At 37.2% G+C, this 24838-nt stretch overlaps 1 protein-coding gene across 1 annotated transcript in view; it reads right to left on the reverse strand.

Moving 5' to 3' along the window:
• myo18aa (myosin XVIIIAa) overlaps positions 1–24838 on the reverse strand; it is a 125379-nt gene that overhangs the window by 73032 nt on the left and 27509 nt on the right. Inside the window, 11 exon segments of the mRNA XM_056467204.1 lie at positions 518–618; positions 700–842; positions 1682–1892; positions 5154–5330; positions 7018–7124; positions 7222–7309; positions 7722–7787; positions 8519–8590; positions 9370–9447; positions 10010–10873; positions 13493–13531. Coding sequence (XP_056323179.1) covers positions 518–618; positions 700–842; positions 1682–1892; positions 5154–5330; positions 7018–7124; positions 7222–7309; positions 7722–7787; positions 8519–8590; positions 9370–9447; positions 10010–10873; positions 13493–13531 — 1946 coding nt within the window.

Below are 24838 nucleotides of genomic sequence, written 5' to 3' on the forward strand. Positions count from 1 at the left end.
GTAACTTGAATGAATCAGTATTTTGAACTATTCTATTGAACCAATGACTCAAGGAATAGTGAAACTTGTTTTATGACAGGAAGAATCAGTGCATTTCAGCAAGTTTCTTGAATGAATTATTCAATGACTCAAATAATTTACTTGTTTCAATACTGATGAATCAGCAGTTTTGCACAATTTTCTTGAACGAATGATTCAATGAATCAAAGATTTCACTTGTTTTACAACTGGATGAATAAGCATTTTTTTACCATTCTCTTGAACAAATGACTCAATTAATAGTAGGACTTGTATCATGACTGGATGAATCTGTGTTTTTGAACAAAATTTCTTGAAATAATAATTCAATGGCTCAAAAATATCTCACTTGTTTCATTACTGGATGAATCAGCATTTTTGGATGATTCCCCTAAACGATTGATTCAGTGCGCTGAGGTCTCTTTAATAGAGACATTTTAGCATGTACTTGTGAAGCTCTGCTATTTAGTATGAGATGGATGAGCTGGATTTTGCTCACTTTAGAGCTGCATCTGCTCCGGCCATCAGATAGTAAAACACATTGAAGCTTGATTCTCCTTCTGGTCGTCTGGTCACTCTGAATTTCTCCAGAAGCATGGTCTGTAGATGAGACAAAAACAAATCAGAGATAGATATTCCAATTTTTTCTCTCGCAATTATGATTTATCATCCATGCTGTACCTGAACAGATGCAGATGCCACCTGTCCTGCTTGGTCAAAGTCGAGAGAGACTATATGTGAGAAGCGACTGGCGTTCCCATTCATAGCTGTACTGCAGTTCCCAAAAGCCTCCAGAACTGTGTAAACAGCCTGCCATTTCTCAGCTGTGGAGAGGAGACACAATGCTCTTTAAAAAACATAGAAGTTAGTGAAAAAATACATGTTTTGTAATCTAAATAAACGTGAAATAAATCAAATAAAATGTAAATGCTGAATGAACAAACTAATCTTTAAAAAAAATAGCAAATCCTGTATGAAAAATATATAAAAATGTTGAATAAAATTATAATAATTTGCTAATTTGTAATACAAAAAAGTAAAGAGCTAATTAAAATATTAATACATATAAATTAATTAATATCGGATGTATTATAAGTGAATAAAACTTAACCCTGAAACAGACGGATACTATTATTATTATTATTATTATTATTATTATTATTATTATTATTATTATTATTATTATTATTATTATTGGTAGCACTTTAAAATAATGGTCCATTGGTTAATGCTAGTTAATGTATTTGTTAACATGAACAAACAATAAGTAATACAGTGATTACGATATTTATTATTCTTTGTTAACATTAGTTAATGTTATTTAAGTTAAATAATGGTAGTTCATATTAACTCGTGCATTAAAAAATGTTTTCAAGCACGACTTTGGATTTTAATAATGCATTAGTTGATGTTAAACTATGATTAATAAATGCTTTACAAGATTATTCATACTTAGTTTATGTTATTAAATACATTAACATTAACTAATGGACCATTATTCTAAAGTGTTACCTCATTTTTAAAGGCAGAGTTAAGTGAATATTGCTGATAGTCCTTTGAAATTAGCTTGGCGTGTGCCTAATTAACACTTGTAGTTAGGGTCATCTTGTCTGCATAAAGACCAGGTGTAAAAACCCGAGGTGTAAAAACCCCTCTTTCTCACCCGAGTACACCTTCCCACTGCTGGCTGCGATGGTGACCAGGTACTGCAGCAGGTGTTGAGTGTTGGTGGTCTTTCCGCTGCCGCTCCTGCCCAGCAGAACGATGGTCTGATCCTGACGTGTGGTCAGCAGCTGATGATACGCTGACTGAGCAACAGCAAATATGTGAGGAGCTGTTTCCTCTCTCCGGCAGCCCTTGAACATCTGCATCACCTGAAACCAACAGACCATGTCAATCCATCTCTCTTAGATGTCATTTTGAGGTGAATAAGCCTAATTCACACTACAAACGACTTTGTAGCAGCCCTTTGCCAATCTTGTGTGGAAATTGAAATCTCCACCTTGAGATTTGAGCGTTCCCACCTTGATCTCTGTTTTGTATTCAAACGTTACTGAAAGTAAATAATAATTTTATTTATAAACTGAGGATGCCATCTTGTGGTCAGATGCGGAAACTCATTTTAGCGCGCTAACTTTTTATGAATGAACAGTCATGAGTGTTGTCTAGCTGCTGAGTGTACATGAGTTGTACACTCATTATTGAGTTGCATTGTGGGTTTATTCAAGTGCACTTCAAAACATCCACTATGGTTTTAGATACCACTTCAAATGGCTGCTCCCTGAAATAGTGCATTATTTAAGGATATAGACCGTGATTTCTGATATAGTCCTAGTTTCAGTCCACAGTCGTCTATTAGGTATGTTGCCAAGGTAATATTTTATGATGATATTTACTGACAGTACATATCTGACAGTGACTTTTCTTGCTAATAAATAAACATTGTGGAGGTAAAACAGCAACTATAAATGGAATCAGTGCATAAAACTAGGGCTGCACAATATATTGTTTCAGGATTGATATTGCAATGTGCGTATATGCAATAGTCACTTCACAGAATGTGCAATGTTGAGTTTATATGTTGAGATTACAGTTGATCAAGAGCTACAGTTTGGAACACATGAGATTTGTGAAGTGACTTCTGAGTTTAACTATAATGGAGTGGAAGATTATCATTTGCTGGTGTTTTTAAGGCTCATGACTAAGGCCAGACGGAATCTGCGGACGTTTTTTGCTATTTCTGCTGAGAATGTTGGTAAAAATCTGCGGATTTCTGCGGAATTATTTTGGGAGTATCATGACTAAAACCTTAATATATAAAATAAAAAATATCTTTTTAACTTTTATTTAATGTTTAAAATGCAAATTCAATTAGATTCACTTTATTTGGTAAACAAAGCACGTCTCTCATATAATATATCTACTAAAAGACAGAAAATATTACAGTACAAACGTCATTGTACATAAATAAGATGAACATTTTCATATTAGTCAATAATATTACTGTCATTAATTAAAAACCTGAATAAATATAGATTTACACACATTAACTCAACTCAACTCTATTTATTTCTATAGCACTTTCAACAAACCACAATGGGTACCAAAGTGCTGTACATAAAACACATAAAACGCATGCAAATATACACAAAAACCAAAATACATAAACTCACATCACATGATTAAAAGCTAAAGAAAATAAGTGTGTTTTCAGTGACCTCTGAAAAGACTCAAAAGTTGGAGCTGTTCTTAAGGAGAGTGAAAGAACATTCCAGAGTCTTGGAGCTGCTACTGAGAACGCGCTATCACCTCGACATTTTAAGCGTGATCGTGGAACTTGCAGATAGAGATGATCCTTAGAGCGAAGAGATCTCACAGGTTGGTGTATATTAATTAGCTCAGAAATATACTCAGGGGCCAGGCCATGGATGGATTTAAAAACATACAACAGAACTTTGTACTGAATTCTAAACTGGATTGGCAGCCAGTGTAGGGAAACCAGTACAGGTGTAATGTGTTCTCGTTTTTTTGTTAAGAGCCTGGCAGCTGCGTTCTGGACCAGCTGCAGTCGCGAGAGAAAGGCCTGACTCACACCCAGATACAAAGCATTGCATTAGTCCAGACGAGAAGAGATGAAAGCATGAACAACCTTCTCCAAATCACTGAAAGAGAGGACAGACTTCAGCTTGGCAATATATCGAAAATATAAAAAACTATTTTTGACAACCGCATTAATTTGCCGATCAAATTTTAGCTCAGAGTCAAAGCTGACACCAAGACTTTTTATAGAGGAATGTATTTTTCCAGGAAGCAATGACAGATTGCCATTAGGATCTGAACCTTTTTGGCCAAAAACAATGAATTCACACGTGTCTTCATTCAGATGGAGAAAGTTATTTGCTAACCAAGATTTCACATCAGCCAAACAATAACACAAAGCCTGAAGGGAGGATTGATCCCTAGATTTTATAGGGAAGTAGATTTGAGAGTCATCAGCATATAGATGGTAATTTATACCATGCTTTTCAAAAATTTTTCCTAACGGAAGTAAATATAGAGAAAACAAAACAGGACCCAGTATCGAGCCCTGCTGAACCCCACACATTAATTGAATGACAGATGAAGAAGAGTTGCCCAGACTGACTGAGATAGTTCTATCCTTCATTAACATTAACTCAAGTAAATAAAGAAAATTAATGATGGGCTAAAAATCTGCGGAAATCTGCGGAAAATCTGCAGAATTCTGCGCGCGCAGATTCCGTGTGGGCCTACTCATGACTGTGTAAGCATTCAGGCACAAGCAATTGTGCCATTTGAAACTTTAATTACTTAATGACTTAAAACAGATTATGATTCTCCCCTGATTGTGAATAGAAATGTAACAAAAATAGCATTATTTACTGGAGGTTCTAGAAAGAATATGAATTGTTGCAATTTGAATAACTTGTTTCATTAACGAGTAAATCAGTGTCAAGATGGATTGTATTGGATTATTTATACAATGACGACTGTAGTGTTAATATATATGAGATTTTTCAATTGCATTACTTAAATACTGTTAGACCCTAGAAAACCATAAAACACTGTTTATTTCCCTGTTGTCTTTCATTTGTTTAATATTTTATGAATCATTCACTTCCCTACAGAATAATACCAAACAGTCGAAACTAATGAATACTTTACTAATAGAGCTGCTCAAGCTATTAGATGAAACTGTATTCATATCGCAATATATATGGCATAAAAACAAAATATAGCAATGTTATACTGTCCCAATATCGTGTAGCCCTACATAAAATGCTTAACTACAAAGATGAACTAGAAAAAGCGTGTTCTGTCATTGCGCCTGTTTATCGGCATCAAACACTGGTCTATGTACTGTAGGTCTACAGCACAGAGAATACAACCCGCTGGTGTAGGAACTAAGATAGCATCACGTGAGCTCTAATTGATGCTGTAGCTTAAGAAAGTCAGTCTTTATTTGTATAAAGTTAGAAGACTCTTTACTTTGTCGCATCGCTTGACATGCCCACAATGGTCGCTAGATCTCTACTGAAATGAATACACTTGTCGCTTTGCCGCTAAATGTCACTCATAGTGTAAATAGGGCTTTAGAAACTGTGTGAAGTTCATACCTTCTCTGAGTACATGGCAGGGCTGCAGAGAGGATTGATTAGCAGTAGGTTTGGCCCAGCGTATGTGTGAATGAGGTTTCCACCATAACGCTGACGCAGAGAGTGAAGGATACTGGACTCATTGAGGTACAGGAGAGACGAGAGATCCTCCACACGATCATATGACAGAGGATTCGCCTTAGACAGAATGACAGAGCAATAGACAGAAGATTAAAATCACAGTATGATGTTAGTCAGAAGATGTAATTGATTGCTAGACTGTAAAATAATTATTGCTGCCTTGAATTGTTTAGTTGAATCTGATGACCTTTCTAGTCATCTCAGCTTACATCAGTCAAACTTAAAACTTAAAAACTTTAGTTTGAAACCTGATTAACTTATTAAAATGAGTTAAAGCAACATAAAAATGTTTGTTGTCTGACTTTTTGTCATTACAGTTTTACAGTGTATTTAGATAATTAAAATTGTATATAAATTACTTTGTCTGAAAAGTAACTTAATTAGTCGATGAGCAATTTCATTACTACAATCAATACTAAAAATCCACATGCATCTCACCGCATAATATTGTAAATGTGACACAAGCAGAGTTAGGTGTAACGCATTCCACAGTAATGCATTACTGTATTATAATTACATTTTTGGGTCAAACAGAAGCATTCGGTTTGGTTTCAAAAAAATCTAAACAACATACACTCACCGGCCACTTTATTAGGTACACCTTACTAGTACCAGGTTGCCTTCAGAATTGCCTTAATCCTTCGTGGCATAGATTCAACAAGGTACTAAAAAAATTTCCCCATAGATTTTGGTCCACATTGACATAATAGCATCACCCATATTTTTCGGCTGCACATCTATGGTTTGAAGCATACCTCGGTTGTAACAAGTGGTTATATGAGGTATTGTTGACTTTCTATCAGTTCAGCCAGTCTGGCCATTCTCCTCTGACCCTACATCAACAAGGCAATTGACCCCACAGAACTGCCGCTCACTGGATATTTTCCCTTTTTCAGACCATCCTCTGTAAACCCTAGAGATGGTTGTGCATGAAAATCCCAGTAGATCAGCAGTTTCTGAAATACTCAGACTGGCCTATCTGGCACCAACAACCATGCCACGTTCAAAGTCACTTAAATCACCTTTCTTCCCCATTCTGATGCTCGGTTTGAACTGCAGCAGATTTTGACCATGTCTACATGCCTAAATACATTGAGTTGCTGCCATGCGATTGGCTGATTAGAAATTTGCATTAACTTGCAGTTGAACAGGTGTACCTAATAAAGTGGCCAGTAAGTGTGTGTATGAAAACACGAACAGTTTCAAATTAATAACACCATATTTCATACATCCAATACACTGACTTAAACTAAATCGTTTTCTAAGCATGTACAATTGACTGACAAATCGAAGCTTTCGTTAGTTGAAGGTTAGTATGGAAAGTATCTGAATAATATATATACAGTATATATATTATATATACACAGATACTCTGCTTCTCTGAATTTATACCTTTGATTGTCATGAACTAATTTCTCAAATATTTGTTTTTCTTAATGTGTAATTGTTTCGATAAATGTGAAAAATATGATTGTTCGACAAAATATATTTGAATAACTACAAAAAATACAATTTTTCAGCTTTTCTGAACTGACTTATATAGAGCCGTTGAATTTATGTACAGCATTTAAGGCAAGTATAAGTAACTAATTAAATTACCTAAAACATGAAAAGTAATCTCTTACTTTACTTTTTCAGCAGAAAATAATTTAACTACAATAACTTGTTGCTTTAAAACTAATTACACCCAACACATATACTGGGCACACTAAACCACTTTCTTGGATTTGCATATGGTTATCACCTTTTCCACATCATCCTCATCCACTTCCAGTAATGTTCCATCATGCTCCAGTCTGATTTTCACTTTCCCTTCTGGGAGAGATCCTGTGTCCGTCTTGAGCTGTGTAGCTGTATAGACAAAATGCATATTTAATTGCTTTAAATAGACAGGTCCTGAAAATTTGATCATAATAGGTTGTTTAATAAGCTCCATGTCTTCACTGACCCAATGAGAAGCCATCTTTATGGACGAGCCAGACTTTCTCGGTGTTGTACCAGGCCTTCTCTGCAGCAAGCTGCTCCTCGGTCTTCACCTGCAACATACAGTTGGGTTGATAGTTTAGAAATGCATACAAAAATCTAAGATATAGATTAAATATTTGTAAAATGTGAAGCATCTGTCCACATCAAAACAACTGGAGCCATGTACAATACAAAGAAACCACATATTCAACCTGAAAATTATACCGCAGAACAATGCACACCATCAGGCTGAAATCTAAACACCAGCTATTGAAAAAGCTATTCAAATTATCTGCACAAAACAAAGAAAGAAAACTGGAAAATTAAATGCCACTTCTGCACACCAAAGTGGAATTTAATGGGAAAACATGCTTCGGTTTAAACTGATAAGTTAATGAGATTCCTCTAACAGCACTATCATACTCTAATAAGCTGTACATACAGTATTAGCAGAATTACACACAGGCGATGCAGTGGCCAGACCTTAGACAGACAGGCAGCTTCATGTGCAGCCTGCAGGATAGCCACAGGGTCCTCAGCTGCCTTGGCCTACATTGGGCCGCAAAACCAAGAAGTCAGAAAAAAGTCACGAAATATACAAATTCTTACAGGTAAAAAAGCAACTGGTAATGAAACCAGGTATAATCTACATTTTACTTAAACATTAGTGAAAACCCAGTGTTAATGTTGACTGAACAGACATGATAGATAGGTAGGCAGGCTGACAGATAGATAGATTAGCAGACAGACAGACAGACAGATAGACAGACAGATAGACAAATAGATAGATAGATAGATAGATAGATAGATAGATAGATAGATAGATAGATAGATAGATAGATAGATAGATAGATAGATAGATAGATAGATAGATGGATGGATGGATGGATGGATGGATGGATGGATGGATGGATGGATGGATGGATGGATGGATGGATACATTAAATGGTAGATGGATGGATGGATCGATGGATGGATGGATCGATACATTGAATGGTGGATGGATGGATGGACGGACGGACAAACGGACGGACTGACTGACTGACTGACTGACTGACTGATAAAGAGAGATAGATGGATATACAGACAGACAGACAGACAGACAGACAGATAAAGAGATAGATAGATAGATAGATAGATAGATAGATAGATAGATAGATAGATAGATAGATAGATAGATAGATAGATAGATAGATAGATAGATAGATAGATAGATAGATAGATAGATAGATAGATAGATAGATAGAGGGATAGATAGAGGGATGGATAGCAGAGGTTACAGGAGGTCTTTCTGCAGAGAAGTTCTGCTCCAGTTGTTTGTGATTCTCTGGGGTGGGTATCACTTGAGACCCCTATGGAGGGAATCAAATAGGATCAGTGAAGAGTCTGAGTTGACCTGACTGGGATCAGCAGTATTAAAATCTACAGGCCTACAAGTTCAATGTGAAACCAGGACACAATACTATAACCAGTGAGACATACAGTAGACATCAATAAGTCTGAATACATTCTAACTTCAGGCAAAATAAAGCGTAATTGCTGAACACTCTGTCTTTATCCCGGCTCACACTGTGCAATTTTTAATAGTCCTAAATGGTTGTAGCTTGTCAGACTGCACGAACATAATTCCCATGTCACACTGTAAGATCTCATTTGTCATAATGTCAGACTGAACGGCAATCAAGACGCGGCAAACATGGACATGGAAGAAAACGTTTTGATATTATCCATCTGTGAAACATTTACTATTCAGCATTCTGAAATGATACCTCAACATAAACAAACTGTAGCGGTAATTTTGCTCACAGCAAACCTAAACAATAAAATCAGGAAAAAAAGATTTGTCACACTGATTGCGTCACCAGATTCAGAGGTCCTATTGGTTCTTGGTTTGACGCTGAAGGCACACTGTGGGAAAGTGCCTGAAACCTTCTGACACTGCCAGAACTTCATCGCAGGGAAATTTGAGTGCAATGGCTATTAAGAAGCTGTCGGTGAACATGTCAAACCAATGATCAAAGACCACAGATTTGAGCCTAGGATTACAGTCTCAGACAACCGAATCATGGCTGAAATAGCACAGTGTGAGCAGGACTTTACTCAAATACCTTGAGGGTTGCAGGACACACACCTGTTGGTTGGTGATGGTGGAAATCTGGGATGGAAGTTTACCAGCAGGAGCTGCAGAAGGTTTTGACACTCCCTTTACCTTCACACACATACCATCGGTCACTATGCTTATATTAGAGGAGACATTTACCTTTATTCATTTAGCAGATGCTTTTACTTACAAATAAGGATAAAATAAGCACTTCAAATCACCAGAGAACAGCAATATATAGATGCCATGGTAAGTTTAAGTTAGTGTAGCAGTTTTTCCCCAAACTAGTAAGATGGAAACCACCAAGTTGTCCACAATTGACATGATCAGCACTAATGCAATGTTAGTCTGATATATAGCCTACGCCTTAACCCAACAACATTCCTAATATTTCCATATGTTCATGCCTGTCGATTTGCTGTTAAAACCAGAGATGTTGTGCCTTCAAAATGGTCACTTCCTCATCAGTTGCCATGCTGAATTATCGTAGGCATCCTCTGGTTTTGATAGTTAGCACTTCAATCCACTCCAAAAGGTTAAAGTGATAGAGAAGTCAGCAGCCTTTATGCAAATGGTGAGATATTAGTTCTGCAGTAAGCGTTCACCAGCACTGGGCTGCGTAGTAATTACATGCGTTACAAAAGCATTCAGAAAGACATGCAGTCTGTACCTCCGGCTTTCGTACAGCGACCGTCCGGGATGCAGGAATAAACCCTGTGGGAGGTGCTAGTGGATCAACTTTAGGCTTGGGTATAAATCCTGGCACTGATGGAAACTGGTCTCGCTTTGGAGTGGGAAGAAATCCCGCTGGAGGTGCTAAAGGATCAGGTTTGGGCACAGATTGAGTGGAAAGGTTTGCTTTAGGAGCAGGATTAAATCCTGATGGTGGTGTAGGATGATCAGGTTTGGGTGTAGGTTGAGTGGAAGAGTTTGGTTTTGGGATGAAACCAGCAGGTGGAGCCAATGGATTGGGTTTGGCAGCTGGAATGAATCCAGCTGGAAGGGTAAGAGGATTCTGCTTAGGAGGTAAAAAACCTACAGGAGGAGCAAGAGGGTCTGCTTTAGGAGGTGGACTGGTTGCTGGGACAGACAGTTGGCGTTCCTCTGTGGGTGTCTCACTTTCCCCGGTCCTTTCTTGGCTTTCCTCCTGAGTTTCTTTGCGTTCAGTAGCTCTCGAGCGGGAGCGATGTTCTTTACTTCTTGCACGGCCCATTAGGCTGGTCAACCCGAAAGCAAGGGCATCTCCATCCACCGAGCTGCCGGCTTGCATGGGCCGGCTAGTTTTGGGAACAGAAGTAGCTGTTGACTGCTTTTCCTCTGACCCTGTTTTATTTGCCAGATAGAGTCCTCTTCTTGCCAATGTATCTGATTCCATGCTGCCTTGTCTTCCGTTAATGGACCCACTGCTCCTCTGATCTATGTTTATTGGCCGCTCTGGATTTAACGGTGTTGATGGTTCCCCTCGTTGTCGCTCAGTTGGACCACTTACCGATGGTGTTGTCTGAGGTTGACTTGTGATGTTCTCGCTCTCTGACTGTTCATACAACCCAAAACACACATGTACATGTCAAAACAAAGTAAACATGTGTTAGCTGCAGGAACAAAAAGATAAGAGTTCACATCACTCCTAACCTACAATATTACAAGGTTTACAATAGCTTTGGTAAAAATCCACAAGCAACAACCTTCCAAAGTTTCCTGGATTATCCCAAAAGATGTCAGACGGGTTTCTGTTCTAAATACCAGAAGGTCTTCACTCTCTCCAGCTCAGCAACACTACTGAGTTCATCCGAAAAACACTTTGATTTGCTTTCTTCCACATGGTCAGGCACTTTGCAGTTCTTTTCTCAGCACAGATAGACAGGTTAACTGACAAACCCAGTAATTAAGGTCACTGCAGCGCAGCGCTGGCTCACAGCCCTGAAACACAACTCTACAGGATCAACCGCATGGACTTTTTGTACTCTCTCACACTATGCACAGTTCAGAACCTTAAGTTTTCCAAAGACCTCATAATCATTTCACACTTTAAAATGACAGTTTGCACTGCACATTTAGTCTTAAAGTACTAAGAATGAGCTCTTATATGCAGACAGACCTTCATGTCTATCCTGAAGGTGATGATACTGGTGCTTTTCCAGCTGTGCACGCTGCTCTGCGGGATGCTGAAAGCAACAGCAGCAGTCTGAGACCGCCGGACAGGCCCCCAGTCCGATACCTCCATGATGACTTGCAACCCTCTCATACATTTGCTTCAGGCACATTCTTAGCTCAGCATCCTTCTCCTGCTCCTTCCCTCTCTTTCTTCCTCTACACTACAGTAGTGATTGGAGGACAAAAAGGGGCAGGGTGTGATGTCAGCAGGCTCCACCCACTAGAGTAAAGCAGCAGGACAGTGCCAAACAAACACCAACATACAATACCATCACTCTGACATCCACCTGAACACTACAGTACGTTAACAACTGAACGTTTGAGCATTCAGCACAAGTTCAGGAAGAAACTTCTTTTTGACAATACCTATTAAAATATTACCTTTCAATCAATACTACTCCACAAATGTCCTCTGCATTAAACAGGTAAAGAAGAAATTGAGGAACTGCTTTCATACTAGGGCTGTGCAATATGACAATATATATCGTGTGGACAAAATAAAAAGCTTATAATTTCATATTATGTATATTGATATTGTGGTCTCACAAAATACACTGTTTACTTTTTCATTACTGATACGAGTGCAGTATTACACACCATTACTGTGATGCAGACAGCATTGTGCGAAAGTTACAATCTTGAAAGTACAATGTTTACATTTGAGAAATACCATGCAAATGTCAACCTTGCCATGAAAAAAGGACATTTTCACCAAAATAGCGAAACCGTTTTTACGTTTTTGTGCAAGCAAGTATTTTACAGTACTTCAAAAATACTCAAAAACGTTTAAGTACATTTTTTTAAACTATTACGGAGAGACGTCACATCCATAACAAAGCTTTTTCCTCATAAATGCAAAACTGTCAAATAAAATAAAATCAATCATTTTTGTTCTATAGAGAGCCGACTCTTATCCTTTTGATTAACATTTTTTCTTTTGGGTTGTGAAGTTTAATTAACTGAATTTCTACAAAGTATGTTGTTTACTGTAAACTTGCTAACTTTTTTTATCACATCCTTAACATATGTTTCTTTTGCTCATTTAAAATAAAAACAAAATGTTTACAGATTGATATTTTTCTGATCTCATAACTCTGTGGCTAGTTATTTTAGAAAATATAAACAGATGTTTCAATATAATGTTGAAATATACTTTCTCTGTGAATCTATGTTTTGAATCTGTACTGCAAATGTCAAACCCATAACACTGGAATTATTCATTTAGCAATTTATTTAGGGATATTTTTTACTTTTATGTTGGCCCTGAAATCATCAGTTTTTCTTTTTTTAATCAAACATTTGCCCTGAAGTTCTAAATAAAGTGAAATATGATCATATGCGATTGAGTAAATACTTCAAAAATGTAAAAAAAAAATTATTAAAAAAAGTCTTGTTTATGTGGTCAATATGTATAAACTATTAATGGACTGAATTTACATAAATGGCACTATCGTAACATCAGGACATGAGATGACTTATATCGTGATATGAGATTTTTGTCATATCGCCCAGCCCTATTTCATACAGTTCAAGTCAATTCATCTTTATTTCTATAGCGCTTTTACAATGTAGATTGTGTCAAAGCAGCTTAATATAGAAGTTCTAGTAAATTGAAACGGTGTCAGACCAGTTTTCAGAGTTGAAGATCAGTTCAGTGTGGTTTAATTTTCACTGCTGAAAATCCAAACACTGAAGATCAAATCCATCGATGCGCAGCTCCACAAGTCCCAAAACCAACCAAGCCAGTGGCGACAGCAATTACAGACAAAGTGCAAGCCCAGAAGCCAACAGCTTTTGAAAAAGATAAAGGCTTTTCCAAACAAACCCTATCTTTAGCACCTCCCGATGATATATGTGAAGTAAGCACACAGGATGTGTTCTAAAGTGAACCACAGTCACAATAACAAATGCTGAGAGATGAGAGCTCATCTGATCTCTAAACAGACACCCTTCTGAAATCAGAGTCATGCTTTAATGAAGATGCTGCTTAAACACTTACACTCGAGCCTTTTGCACCCGGTATGTTTTCATCTTTTACCTGAAGTGAGGAAAATGGAGACAATGATAAAGTTAAACCAGAGATCAAACCCTTTAACCTGAGGTATTGTGCTAGATGTAACCTATAACCCTGTTTTCTCTCTGTTCTCCCAGTCTACACATTGTTGACTAGGGATTCTCATAGAGATGTAGTTCAGATATTATCCCTCTGTCAGAATGAAGATTAATGTCTGCCTTTTTTCAGTTACAGCGGGGAAAATAAGTATTGAACATGTCCTGTTTTTTTCCTGGGAATAATATTTCTAAAGGAGCTGTTGACATGGAATTGATTTTGTTAAAAACCCAAACAATACAAATATAAAAATAAAACAACGGAAAAAATCTGAAAAATTAGTTGTGTGATTATGAAATGGTACTGAAAGTACTGAACTACTGAAACGTACTTTACATAAAAGGCTTTTTTTGGTGATGGCAGCTTAAAGACGCCTCATATGGCGAAGTCATATGCATTGCTCAGGTGTGAGTTTTTCAGACTTCAACAGTGTGTAAAAATATTGATGGTTCTGTGGGTCTCGTCTATCAAATCTGATCTTTAATTTATATTTTCTATTGGGTTCAAGTCAGGTGACTGGCTGGGCCATTCCACAGCTTGATTTTCTTGGTTTCCTTGGCTGTGTTTTGGATCATTGTCTTGCTGAAATGTCCACTCTGGTTTCATCTTCATCATCCTGCTAATGTAGATGTTGGACTGAAGCAGCTATTTATTTACACTAAGGAAAGGCAGAGGGTTGCTAAAGAACTACTCAGAGATTTCAGCTGCTGTCTGGGCTTTCACTGCTTTTCTACACCCCCCTTTCTTCATGTGTACAATACTTTTTCCCTGCATCGTTTCATTCTATTAGGCATAATTAATTTGATTTGTTTTATTTGCATATATGGATTTCTTCGGCTATTACCAACATCCAGGGAAAAATTCAAGTCAATGGCTCCTTTAAAAATATATTTTCTGAGAAAAATGGTAACATGTTCAATAGTTATTTTCCCCGCTGTACTACATACTATGCTTTCAAATACACAGAAGACCAATGCTAACTAGAAATTTAAAGGGATAGTTCACTCCAAACTGAAAATTCTGTCATCATTTATTCACCCTTTACTTGTTTCAAACCTGTTTGACGTTCTTCTGTTTAACACATAAGAATATATTTACAAGAAAGCTGGAACCACTGACTTCCATAGTATTTGTGGAAAGTCAGTGGTTTTCAGCTTTCTTCAAAATATCTTCTTTTGTGTGCGACAGAAGAAACTCAAAGTTTGGAACCACTTGATGGAGAATAAATAGTGAGTAAATTTTCGTTTTTGGGTGAACTATCCCTTTAAGTACAAGGACTCTGTAAGACCAAACAGGAGTTTTCTAGGAAACAGGACCTAGTTCGATTTCACCTGTCCTGCACAAACAAAAGTTAATGAGCAAACAGCATGAAACTGTACTTCCCTTTTTCTCCCAAAATGAGAAACGAGATGAGAAGGCCATGGAGAAACAGACCCTTCGGGAATAAGCAGGAGAAGAGAGGAAAGGGGAAGAGAGGAGGGCTGGATTTGGGAAGGGGAATTATTCAGGATTCAGGTTTTCCCAGGTGAAGTTTTGGGGGTACTAGGACCCTGTGGTGAACAGGTAAAATGGGTAGCTAAAAGAGAAAAAGATGGATCAGAAGCAAAAGATAAAGCAGAATCATCATCATCATAGCCTTACAGCATAACACTCGCTTAGCCAAACAAAAACGCGATCAGTAATCATCTTTCCATTGCCACATTGGAACTTTTCAACCTAAAAATGACAATTAAAAATGACAATTCTGTTATTGTTTATGTCTTACGATGTTCAAAACTCGTTGGGATTTTTATTGTATTTTGTTTTATCCTTGTTCTGCCTTTCAATTTAATGAATATGAATGACAATATGAGCTGTCAGTCTCTAATATGACAAGATAACTTAGTTTCAATGATTCATGCAATATCCCAAGCCTTCTGAAAATCCAAGTTGTTATTTGTGTAAGTGAATAATGACAGAAGGACACAAATGATTCGAGTCCACGGGAATCAAACTCTTCACTAACAAAACAAAAATAATGCAAACTAGTAACGCAAAAACAGCCGGTCTGAAAGTGAAGGTGCAGTTTAAAGCAACAGGACTGAGCTTTCACGATACACCAGAACACTGACTATAAATAGAGCACACGTGAAGAGGCCACAATTTTAAGTAACAAGCACACACACACACAGGCTGTCCGGCAGGCTTTAAATCTTGATTCTAATACCTGTCACACAGAAAGTAGACGCACCGTATTGCCTCTGTTAGGTTAAGCAGGTGATCAAGTAGGCATCCATGAGCAGACGTCTTGAGTGGAGTTCAACGTGGGACAGGACATTACGACAGAGGCGTCGAGCATGGGTTTAGCATCAGGAGGGGAGGGATAGCAGCTGTTGCAGGACACCAAAGATATAAATAACCATATAGACCCCAGAAACTCCCTGGCCACACACACAGAGACTCATACTGTATGTAAACTCAAACATAACAAACTGGATGCAATCAGCTTAGCTGTTCTTTCAGAAAATCCAGGCAAACTCTATTCTTAAACTTATTCAACCAAGACTACATGTTCAAATCCTACCACAAGAGGGCGACAACATGTGCATATTAAAACACTGCTGTTCCTCGTAGATCCACCAGAGGAAGATGTTGTGCACGCTACACAATGAGCTCATTACTTTTGGCCTGAGTTAACTAGCGTTTGAGCAAACCTCCAACACTAAGTATTATAAGCTTTGCTAAGTAACTCCCCAAACACTCTCCCATGATATCTAGGGATACCTTTTCACCACTGAAACACCCCACAGCAAAATTTAATACATGTTAAAAATTTCTTCAGCATCACATCTTGGTATGAAGTTATGAAGCTAAGCTATCTTTGGTAGCAGCTGGAAACTAAACATTACATGTAACAGGTCATGCTGTTAAATGCATCAAATAAACTTCACAAAGCTGCAATGAGAATCTGTGATTGGTCAGGGTTGGGAATAAGGCGATTAGCTGTGCTGAAACATAAGAATAGCTATAAAGTGGAAGAATTCATTTGTTGTATATTAGTACTTCTCTCAAATAAACTAATACTAGAAACGTTTAAAGTGTTATTTTTGGGTAGATATACTGAAGGAACTAAGTTTTAGAAAATAGCCACCGTGATCAGTTCCCCAATAAATTACTTCCCCCAGGACTATATCCTAGTTGCATTCACATCATTACTGGGAACTCTGAAGTGATATAGGAGATGACAAAAAGCAACATCGAGTGCTGCACTGAAAATAATCCACAACTGGAGTTTTTGTGTTGATGGTTTTTGTGGTAACAGAGATAGAATGCAGACCAATGAATAAAAAAATGGAGAACTAAATCAACTTGTAGAGCTAAATATCATTGAGCAACAGGTAAATACCACAATGTAGATGAATGTGCATGCCTTGTACACTTAAAAATACTGGTCTGTGTTTCTTATAGCATGCATTCAGCCAGTTATTGGACATTTACACCCTTGTAGTTCCTATTGTGCTTGGATTAGATCCTGCTCTGAAGTAGGAACTAATTCAGTTCTCCCTAATGGCAGTCCTGAAATAAGACCATTATCAGTCCCGACAGTGTATTAAATTGAGTAAAAAAGGGAGTATTTATGGCAATAATTCTACAGTATGTAAAGAAATTCCCCCAGTGGGAAAGCCTGTATATGTTTTAAAGTCTGTGTGACATCCAAATGTACAATGTTTACTTTGCTAGCACACATATATTAGCACACAAAAGCACTGTTTTGGTATTCTTTAATCAAAGGTGGATCATTTACTTCAGCATTTGGAGCGGCGGTCATTCTCTGTTGACGTCTGTTTGGCGCTTCAGCCACAATATTCTTAACCGTGCCCCTCTAACTGTTACTTCGTTATAAGGAAATGATGCAAAAATAAAGCCCCGCCCCCTACTCAGTATTCCATTTCAGTTGGAAATATATCAACATACAGTACACAGTAAAAAAATGCAGGGTTTCACACAATTTATTCATGTCATCCCAGCACAAATCAATTGCGTTACGTAACAAATGTAAGTGGATTGAACATAAAACAATTAAGTTGTCCTAAAAACATCTCAAGAATTGAGTTGTTTCAGCTCATTTAAATATGTAGTTTGAACAAGCAGCAAAAAAAATGTTTTTTTTGAGTGTACATTGGTCTCTCGATATAACGCGGCTCACCTTTCGCGGCCTCGCAGTTTCGCAGATTTTTTTACATGCTTTTTTTTTTGTGTTCTGCCTCCTGATTGGCTGTAGAACACTATCAATCAATCTCCTCCATGTCTCTTGTACAGTGCAGAATGCATTCAGCTTGCCAAATTAACATAAATCTTTGATCGCTAACAGTGTGTTTCAACAAGGATGCAAAAAGGGTTGTAACTGTCAGCAGCAAGACCATACACCAGATGCGCTGCGGCATGACATGCCATGTATTTTATAATTGTAAACATAGGCTTCTTTCAGGGTGCGCACATCGGCGCTGGAAGTCAGCGGCTGTCTGCGGTGCCCAGCTACGACTCAAGCCTCATTCACACTACGAGCGACTTGCAGCGGCAAAACGACAAACGACTGTTCATTTCAACTTAGAGCGAGTATGCGAGCGACAGCAACTGTTGCCGACCAGGTGGGCGTGTCGAGCGACGCAATAAAGTTGAGAATCCTTCAACTTTATGCAAACGAAGAGCGACTTTTTTGAGCGACAGCCAATAGGAGCACCAGTAGAGCTCACGTGAACATCTCTCAGCTCGCTCAGAGGCCAGTTGTATTCGTGCTGTAGACCTACACAGACCTGCCTTTGCAGCAGGTCGCCAGCCAGAGCGACAGGCAGATACAAAGTCTTTGCTTTGACACAATCTACATTGTATAAGCGCTATACAAATAAAGGTGAATTGAATTGAATTGAATATTTCATATTTCTGCCACACCAAAGAAGCCATCTGAATAATTTCATTTTCAATAACATGTGAATATGTGACTCCAACTGTCATGTGCGTGGCGCATCTGGTGTGCGACCCCCTTAAGGATGGAGTCTGCTTTAGCTTTGTGGATCAGTGACTGCAGGAAAAAGAACATTACGATAGATGCCAACATTATCTGCACAAAAGCTAAAAAGCTTTATGAACCTTTTGCTGACAGCGATGAATGTTTGTGCCTGACAACAGGTTTAGAACTTCTAAAGTTTCATTCTATAATACTGGAATTAATTTCTATGAAAGTTTGAACTTTGAGAGTGTTTAAACAAGAGAGAAAAGCATGAAAATGTTAATGACTGTCTGAGAAAAGTGTATAAAGTGTGTAGTGAGCGGTTTTACAGCCTCAAAACATCTAGTATAATTGTACAAAATAAAGCTGACTGGTTTCGGATTTCGCCTATTGTGGGTTATTGTTAGAGTACAACTCCAACGATTAACAAGGTACCACTGTAGTGAAATAAATGTCTCAGCAACTTCCGGTCCATGCAAACTTTAAGTTATTTTTAACTGTATTTCCCAACCCTCCACATAACAATATTGGTGATTGACTGACACATACAAACACACTGCAAGGGTTTTCAGTTTGGTGGGGTTGTAGACCAAGCTAGGCCTGTCATATCATATCATATCAATGCTTCAAAACAGGACACAAACAGGCTGGAGTTGTCTATGGAGGACGCGGTGGGCTCCTTAATCTGATTAGCTCCTTTGTGCAGATGGATCTCTTGTCTCTCTGTGTGGTCCCTGTCGAAAATCCTGATGGATCAGTGAGTTTTCGCATCTTATCGGCTGTTTCACTGAAAGCAACTCTTCTGCATTCTGTCAACATTATTCAGGACTTTGATGCTATGAATGAAAGACTGATGTGAACTTTATCATGCATTATTTCATTTCTTAACTGTAGTAACTGATCACAGGACATATAAACACAGGAATGGACTAAGTGGCATACATCACTTACTTACACATTGACATTTAAAAGCTTAACTAGGTTAATTAGGTTAAACATCATTGTATAATGATGGTCAGTTCTGTAGAAAATATAGCTTAAGGGGGCTACTAATATTGACCTTAAAATGATTTTAAAAATATTAAAAACTGCTTTTATTCTAGCCGAAATAAAACAAATAAGACTTTCTCCAGAAGAAAAAATATTATAGGAAATACTGTGAAAAATTCCTTGCTCTGTTATACATTATTTGGGAAATATTTGAGCAAGATATATATATATATATATATTTATATATATATAAGTTTGACTTCAACTGTATACATACATCAAAACTTGCACTTACACATGTCTAAACATATTTAAACACATCTAAATGTAATACTAAATCATTAATAGCATGAGGAAAGGTGAGGATCTTCTAACAGACACATAATGTCACATGGTGGGAGGTCTAAAGACTTAAGTTCCTCCCAGAAGCCTGTTCATTGCTATGTTAATGAAACATGGCACCTCCTTCTTTCAAAGCCTGATTATTCTTAGCCTTGCTAATCCAATCTTTGATAATACCGATTGCTAGTGAAGAAGAAAACCATCCATTTCATCCATTTTAAATATGAATATGATGTATGTTGAAATATAATATAGGCTATACATAAGGGATTTGCTCAAATCTAGGATAAAAGCATCTAGCATAGAGAAGATTATCATAGCGCGAGTTGATCTCTGAGGGGAATCCAGGACATAGTCTTCAGCACAGTATGTTCAATCTTTTTCAGCTGCAATTAATTTTGTTTGACCTTTTTTTATTGTGCAAAAACTCTGAAAACATAGAGGACTGTAGAAGAGGAGGTGGAAACATTCTCATACAAGCCAAACTATAGGTTGCTTTACACACTTCCTCCATGTAGATACAATCAAAAACATATGCTTTTCTCATTCAGAAACATCCAGAGGGCACAAGGCCTGCAGGCCGATAACAACAGCATGTATAATCTTGTTGCATCTCTCTATATAGTAATTTGCATAAAATGTATGTTATGGAAAAGTACCCTTATGATTTAAGAATACAAGTGTAATGCTAATTATAGGTAGCAATATCTTTGACAGACCTAAATAATACAAAACACACTAGGCATTGATTGATTCAATTTTGTAAATAAAAGGAAATCTATTAAAGAGTCACATTTAAAAACAACTAATTCAATTCCATATTTATTTATTTATATTAGCAGATTTTAAAAAATTGTTGATCAAAGTGCTTCATGAAATCAGAAGAAAATATTAATAAATAATATAAGATAAAAAACACTGTAAAAAAAAAACTTTTATTTTACAGAATTTTACTGTATTATTTAACATTTTTTTCACATTATTCTGAAATACAGTAAAAAATCATAAAATAACAGGAAAATACTGTAAATTTACATATCCACTGTAAAATCACGTGAAAAACGTGTCCATGTCGTAATTTAAAGTAAACGCCATACAGGTGTGTGTTAAGCATTGATTTAAAAAGACCAATACTTCGCTTATTTGAGTGAGCAAGCTGTTCATAAATTTGGAGCACCCACAGAAAAGTCTCGGACACCTTTGTTTTTCAACCGTGCGCTCAGGATATCTAGAAGGACCTGATTTTGATGACCTCAGAGCTCTGACAGGTTTTTTGACCGTGTAAAAGCTCAGTCAAATAGGGTGGTGCCAACCCATGTAAAATCTTAATTCTGAAAGGAACAGGGAGACAGTGGAGCAAAGCTAGGACTGGGGTAATATGCGCACGCTAGTCCCAGTTAGGTTTAGGATTAGGGCTAGTTTAACTTGTTGTGTCTACATTTTGAACCAACTGTACAGTTGAAGTCAGAATTATTAGCCCCCCTGAATTATTAGCCCCCCTGTTTATTTTTTTCCCCAATTTCTGTTTAACGGAGAGCAGATTTTTTTCAACACATTTCTAAACAACTCACTTCTAATAACTGATTTATTGTATCTTTGCCATGATGACAATAATATTTGACTAGATATATTTTAAGACACTTCTATACAGCTTAAAGTGACATTTAAAGGCTTAACTAGGTTAATTAGGTTAACTAGGCAGGTTAGGGGAACTAGGCAAGTTATTGTATAATGATGGTTTGTTCTGTAGACTACCGGAAAAAAAATTAGCTTGAAGGGGCTAATAATTTTGACCTTAAAATGGTTCATAAAAAATTAAAAACTTATTTTATTCTAGCCGAAATAAAACAAATAAGACTTTCTCCAGAAGAAAAAATATTATCAGACATACTGTGAAAATTTTCTTGCTCTGTGAAACATCATTTGGGAAATATTTAAAAAAGGGAAAAAAAATCAAAGGGGGTCTAATAATCCTAATTTCAACTATAAGTGCTGAAGAGAGGATTGATCTAATCCAGTGATGCCCAAAGTAGGGCCCGCAGGCCAAAGTTTACCCATTGTAACCTTTGATTTGGTCCACCATCCTATCTGAAAAAGAGTGAGAAGGATGGAGAGGGTTGGAGCAAATGCTTTTAAAAGTGATCATCCTTTCTAATTTGATGTAACCCATTTTGTTTGTTTTATTGCTGGCGACGCGGTGGCGCAGTAAGTAGTGCTGTTGCCTCATAGCAAGATGGTCGCTGGTTCAAGCCTTGGCTGGGTCAGTTGGCGTTTCTGTGTGGAGTTTGCATGTTCTCCCTGTGTTCGCGTGGGTTTCCTCCGGGTGCTCCGGTTTCCCCCACAGTCCAAAGACATTATAGGTGAATTGGGTAGGCTAAATTGTCCGTAGCGTATGTGTGTGAATGAGTGCGTATGGATGTTTCCCAGTGATGGGTTGCAGCTGGAAGGGCATCTACTGTGTAAAACATATGCTGGATAAGTTGGCGGTTCATTCCGCTGTGTCGACCCCAGATTAATAAAGGGACTAAGCCAAAAAGAAAATGAATGAATGAATGTTTTATTGCTAAGCTACAAAAAAGCAAACTGAAATAAAATGCTTCCATTAAATGCTGTAAATGAATCAGATTTTTTAAAATGTACCGTAAATAATGTCACTTGATGAATAGAGGACTATGCAGACGACATCGATGAACAAATCATTGCGAAAACTAGTGTAACTCCCTTCTGTTATAAAGGAGATTGTTTTTTTTTTTAGGAAAATAGCCTTGGCAACTATATTTACCTTTGGCCCACTAGCCTCAATCAAGTTTGGTTTTTGGCCCTTCATAGGAAAAAGTGTGAGCACCCTTGATCTAATCCAACATATGAATTATTACAGTAGTCAAGTCTTTAGTATGCATGGGCCGGTATAAGATTCTTATAACCTATAAGGTATGATAACCTTGGATAAAAATATCACGGTTTCACGGTATTGTGCTCACTGCTCTAAAATATCTTCTTTTTAAATGTCTGGGTAAAAAACAAAAACCCTTTTTCCCCTTTGAAAACAATATATTCTATTTTGTGAAAGATTTATGATATTTTGGAGTAGTAAGCAAGTCAGGCGAAAAAAATTCTAATGAATCATTGACTTCTGCTGTCTTCATTTGTTTCAAAAACACTGATTTCTTTACAATTTAAAATGGCGTCTTTGGATATTTTTTCTGCTGGAGATACTGTTGTCCTAATGTAAATAAAAAATCTTACACATACCTTAGGAACGGTATTAAAGAAATTTTGGCAGTTTTAAAACCATGACTTTTCCAAACCACAGTACAATTTGAAAACGGTTATCGTCCCATGCCTAGTCTGTAGTTGTCCGAAACCCATTTGATTGTACAGCTTTTTTAGTGTAAACACTCTAAGTACTAAAGTTGAATAGGGAATAGGCAAAAGTATGCAGAAGACTTTTAATTTGTCAAAACAAACCTGGGTTAAGCGCTTCCGGTGAACTCTATGCCATTACAAAATCGGCGTGTTTAAGGTCTGTTTTTTTTTTAATCAGCAATCTCAACTGGCTGAGTTATATCTGATAAGTGAGTCTCAGATTGTACATGAAGCACTGCATTAAATTACATTTTCCCTGCCATGTCTTTAAAATATGAACATTTATTTTACCCCAGTATATTAAACGGATTCTACACTAGCCTGCTAATCCTGACGGGCGCGTGCGAGTAAACGACTTTTCATCTCGTTTTACGCTTGAGCAACTAAATGAACACTGACATCTATTTAACTGATTATATTTAATTACATTACAACATCGATGCTGCAAAAGGAACTGTTTAAAATGGAAAAAAAGCCACAATAAAAGCTCACCAGAAGTTTATCAGTATGGGAAGAAACACTAGCTCCGCATATACCCTATTTACATAGGGATAATTCACCCAAAAATGAAAATTCTGTCATCATTTACTCCCCCCTAAGTTATTTGTTTCTTTATTCTGTTGAACACAAAAGAAGATATTCCGACGAAAGCTGAAAACCTGTAACCATTGACTTCCATTGTAAGAAAAACAAATACTAGAAGTCAATGGTTACAGATTTCCAGCTTTCTTCAAAATATCTTCTTTTGCGTTCAACAGAAGAAAGAATCTCAAACAGGTTTGGGACAAGTAAAATGGTGAATAAATGATGACAGAATATTCAGTTTTGAGTGAACTATCCCTTTAATCATGACTGAACATGTGATGCTTATAGCACGTGTTGTGAGAAAGCAGGCCAAAACAAGGTCTATACAATACATCCTTAACTGTGCGTTACCAAAACACACAGTTTCAAGACATTGTAGTCCATCCAGATTCCTTTCAGTTGTTTGCTTTACTGCTCACTTGTAAATGTTGGAATATCAAGCCAATTCCATGCTTGTCCAATAAGAAAAGGTCAGGAGAGGGTTTTCTTCAATGCCAAAAATATTAGTAATTTATTAGATACAAATGAATAATTCGATGACAGAGGTCTGGGTTACGTTACCCCAATACAAGAATACATTCAAGAGCTTCGCAACTAACATACATTTCCCTGACTCCAGCATATACACATAACTGATATTAACAGGTGGAGTTTTGGTGTAACATCACTTATCAGTCATTCTGCATTTCTTTGAGTGTTGCACCCAGACATACTTCCTCTTTCTGCAACCCTTCTCTGCATACCAGAACTGAATAATTAAGGGCATCTTCAATATATTTCACAACTTCTACAAGCATCATGCTCTTTGTGACATGTCTAGATTTCTTATTAGACAGTAGTCTTGAACAAGGCCTCCCCCCACACTATATTGATTCTTATTCTGCTATTTACCTCTTGTCAGCAGTTCCTTCTAAAAAGTATGCAATACAGTAAGAAAGAAGTATGCCTGGCCAATATATGGTATC

Source organism: Danio aesculapii, chromosome 10, assembly GCF_903798145.1.
Source record: "Danio aesculapii chromosome 10, fDanAes4.1, whole genome shotgun sequence".
NCBI classification, from domain to species: Eukaryota; Metazoa; Chordata; class Actinopteri; order Cypriniformes; family Danionidae; genus Danio; species Danio aesculapii.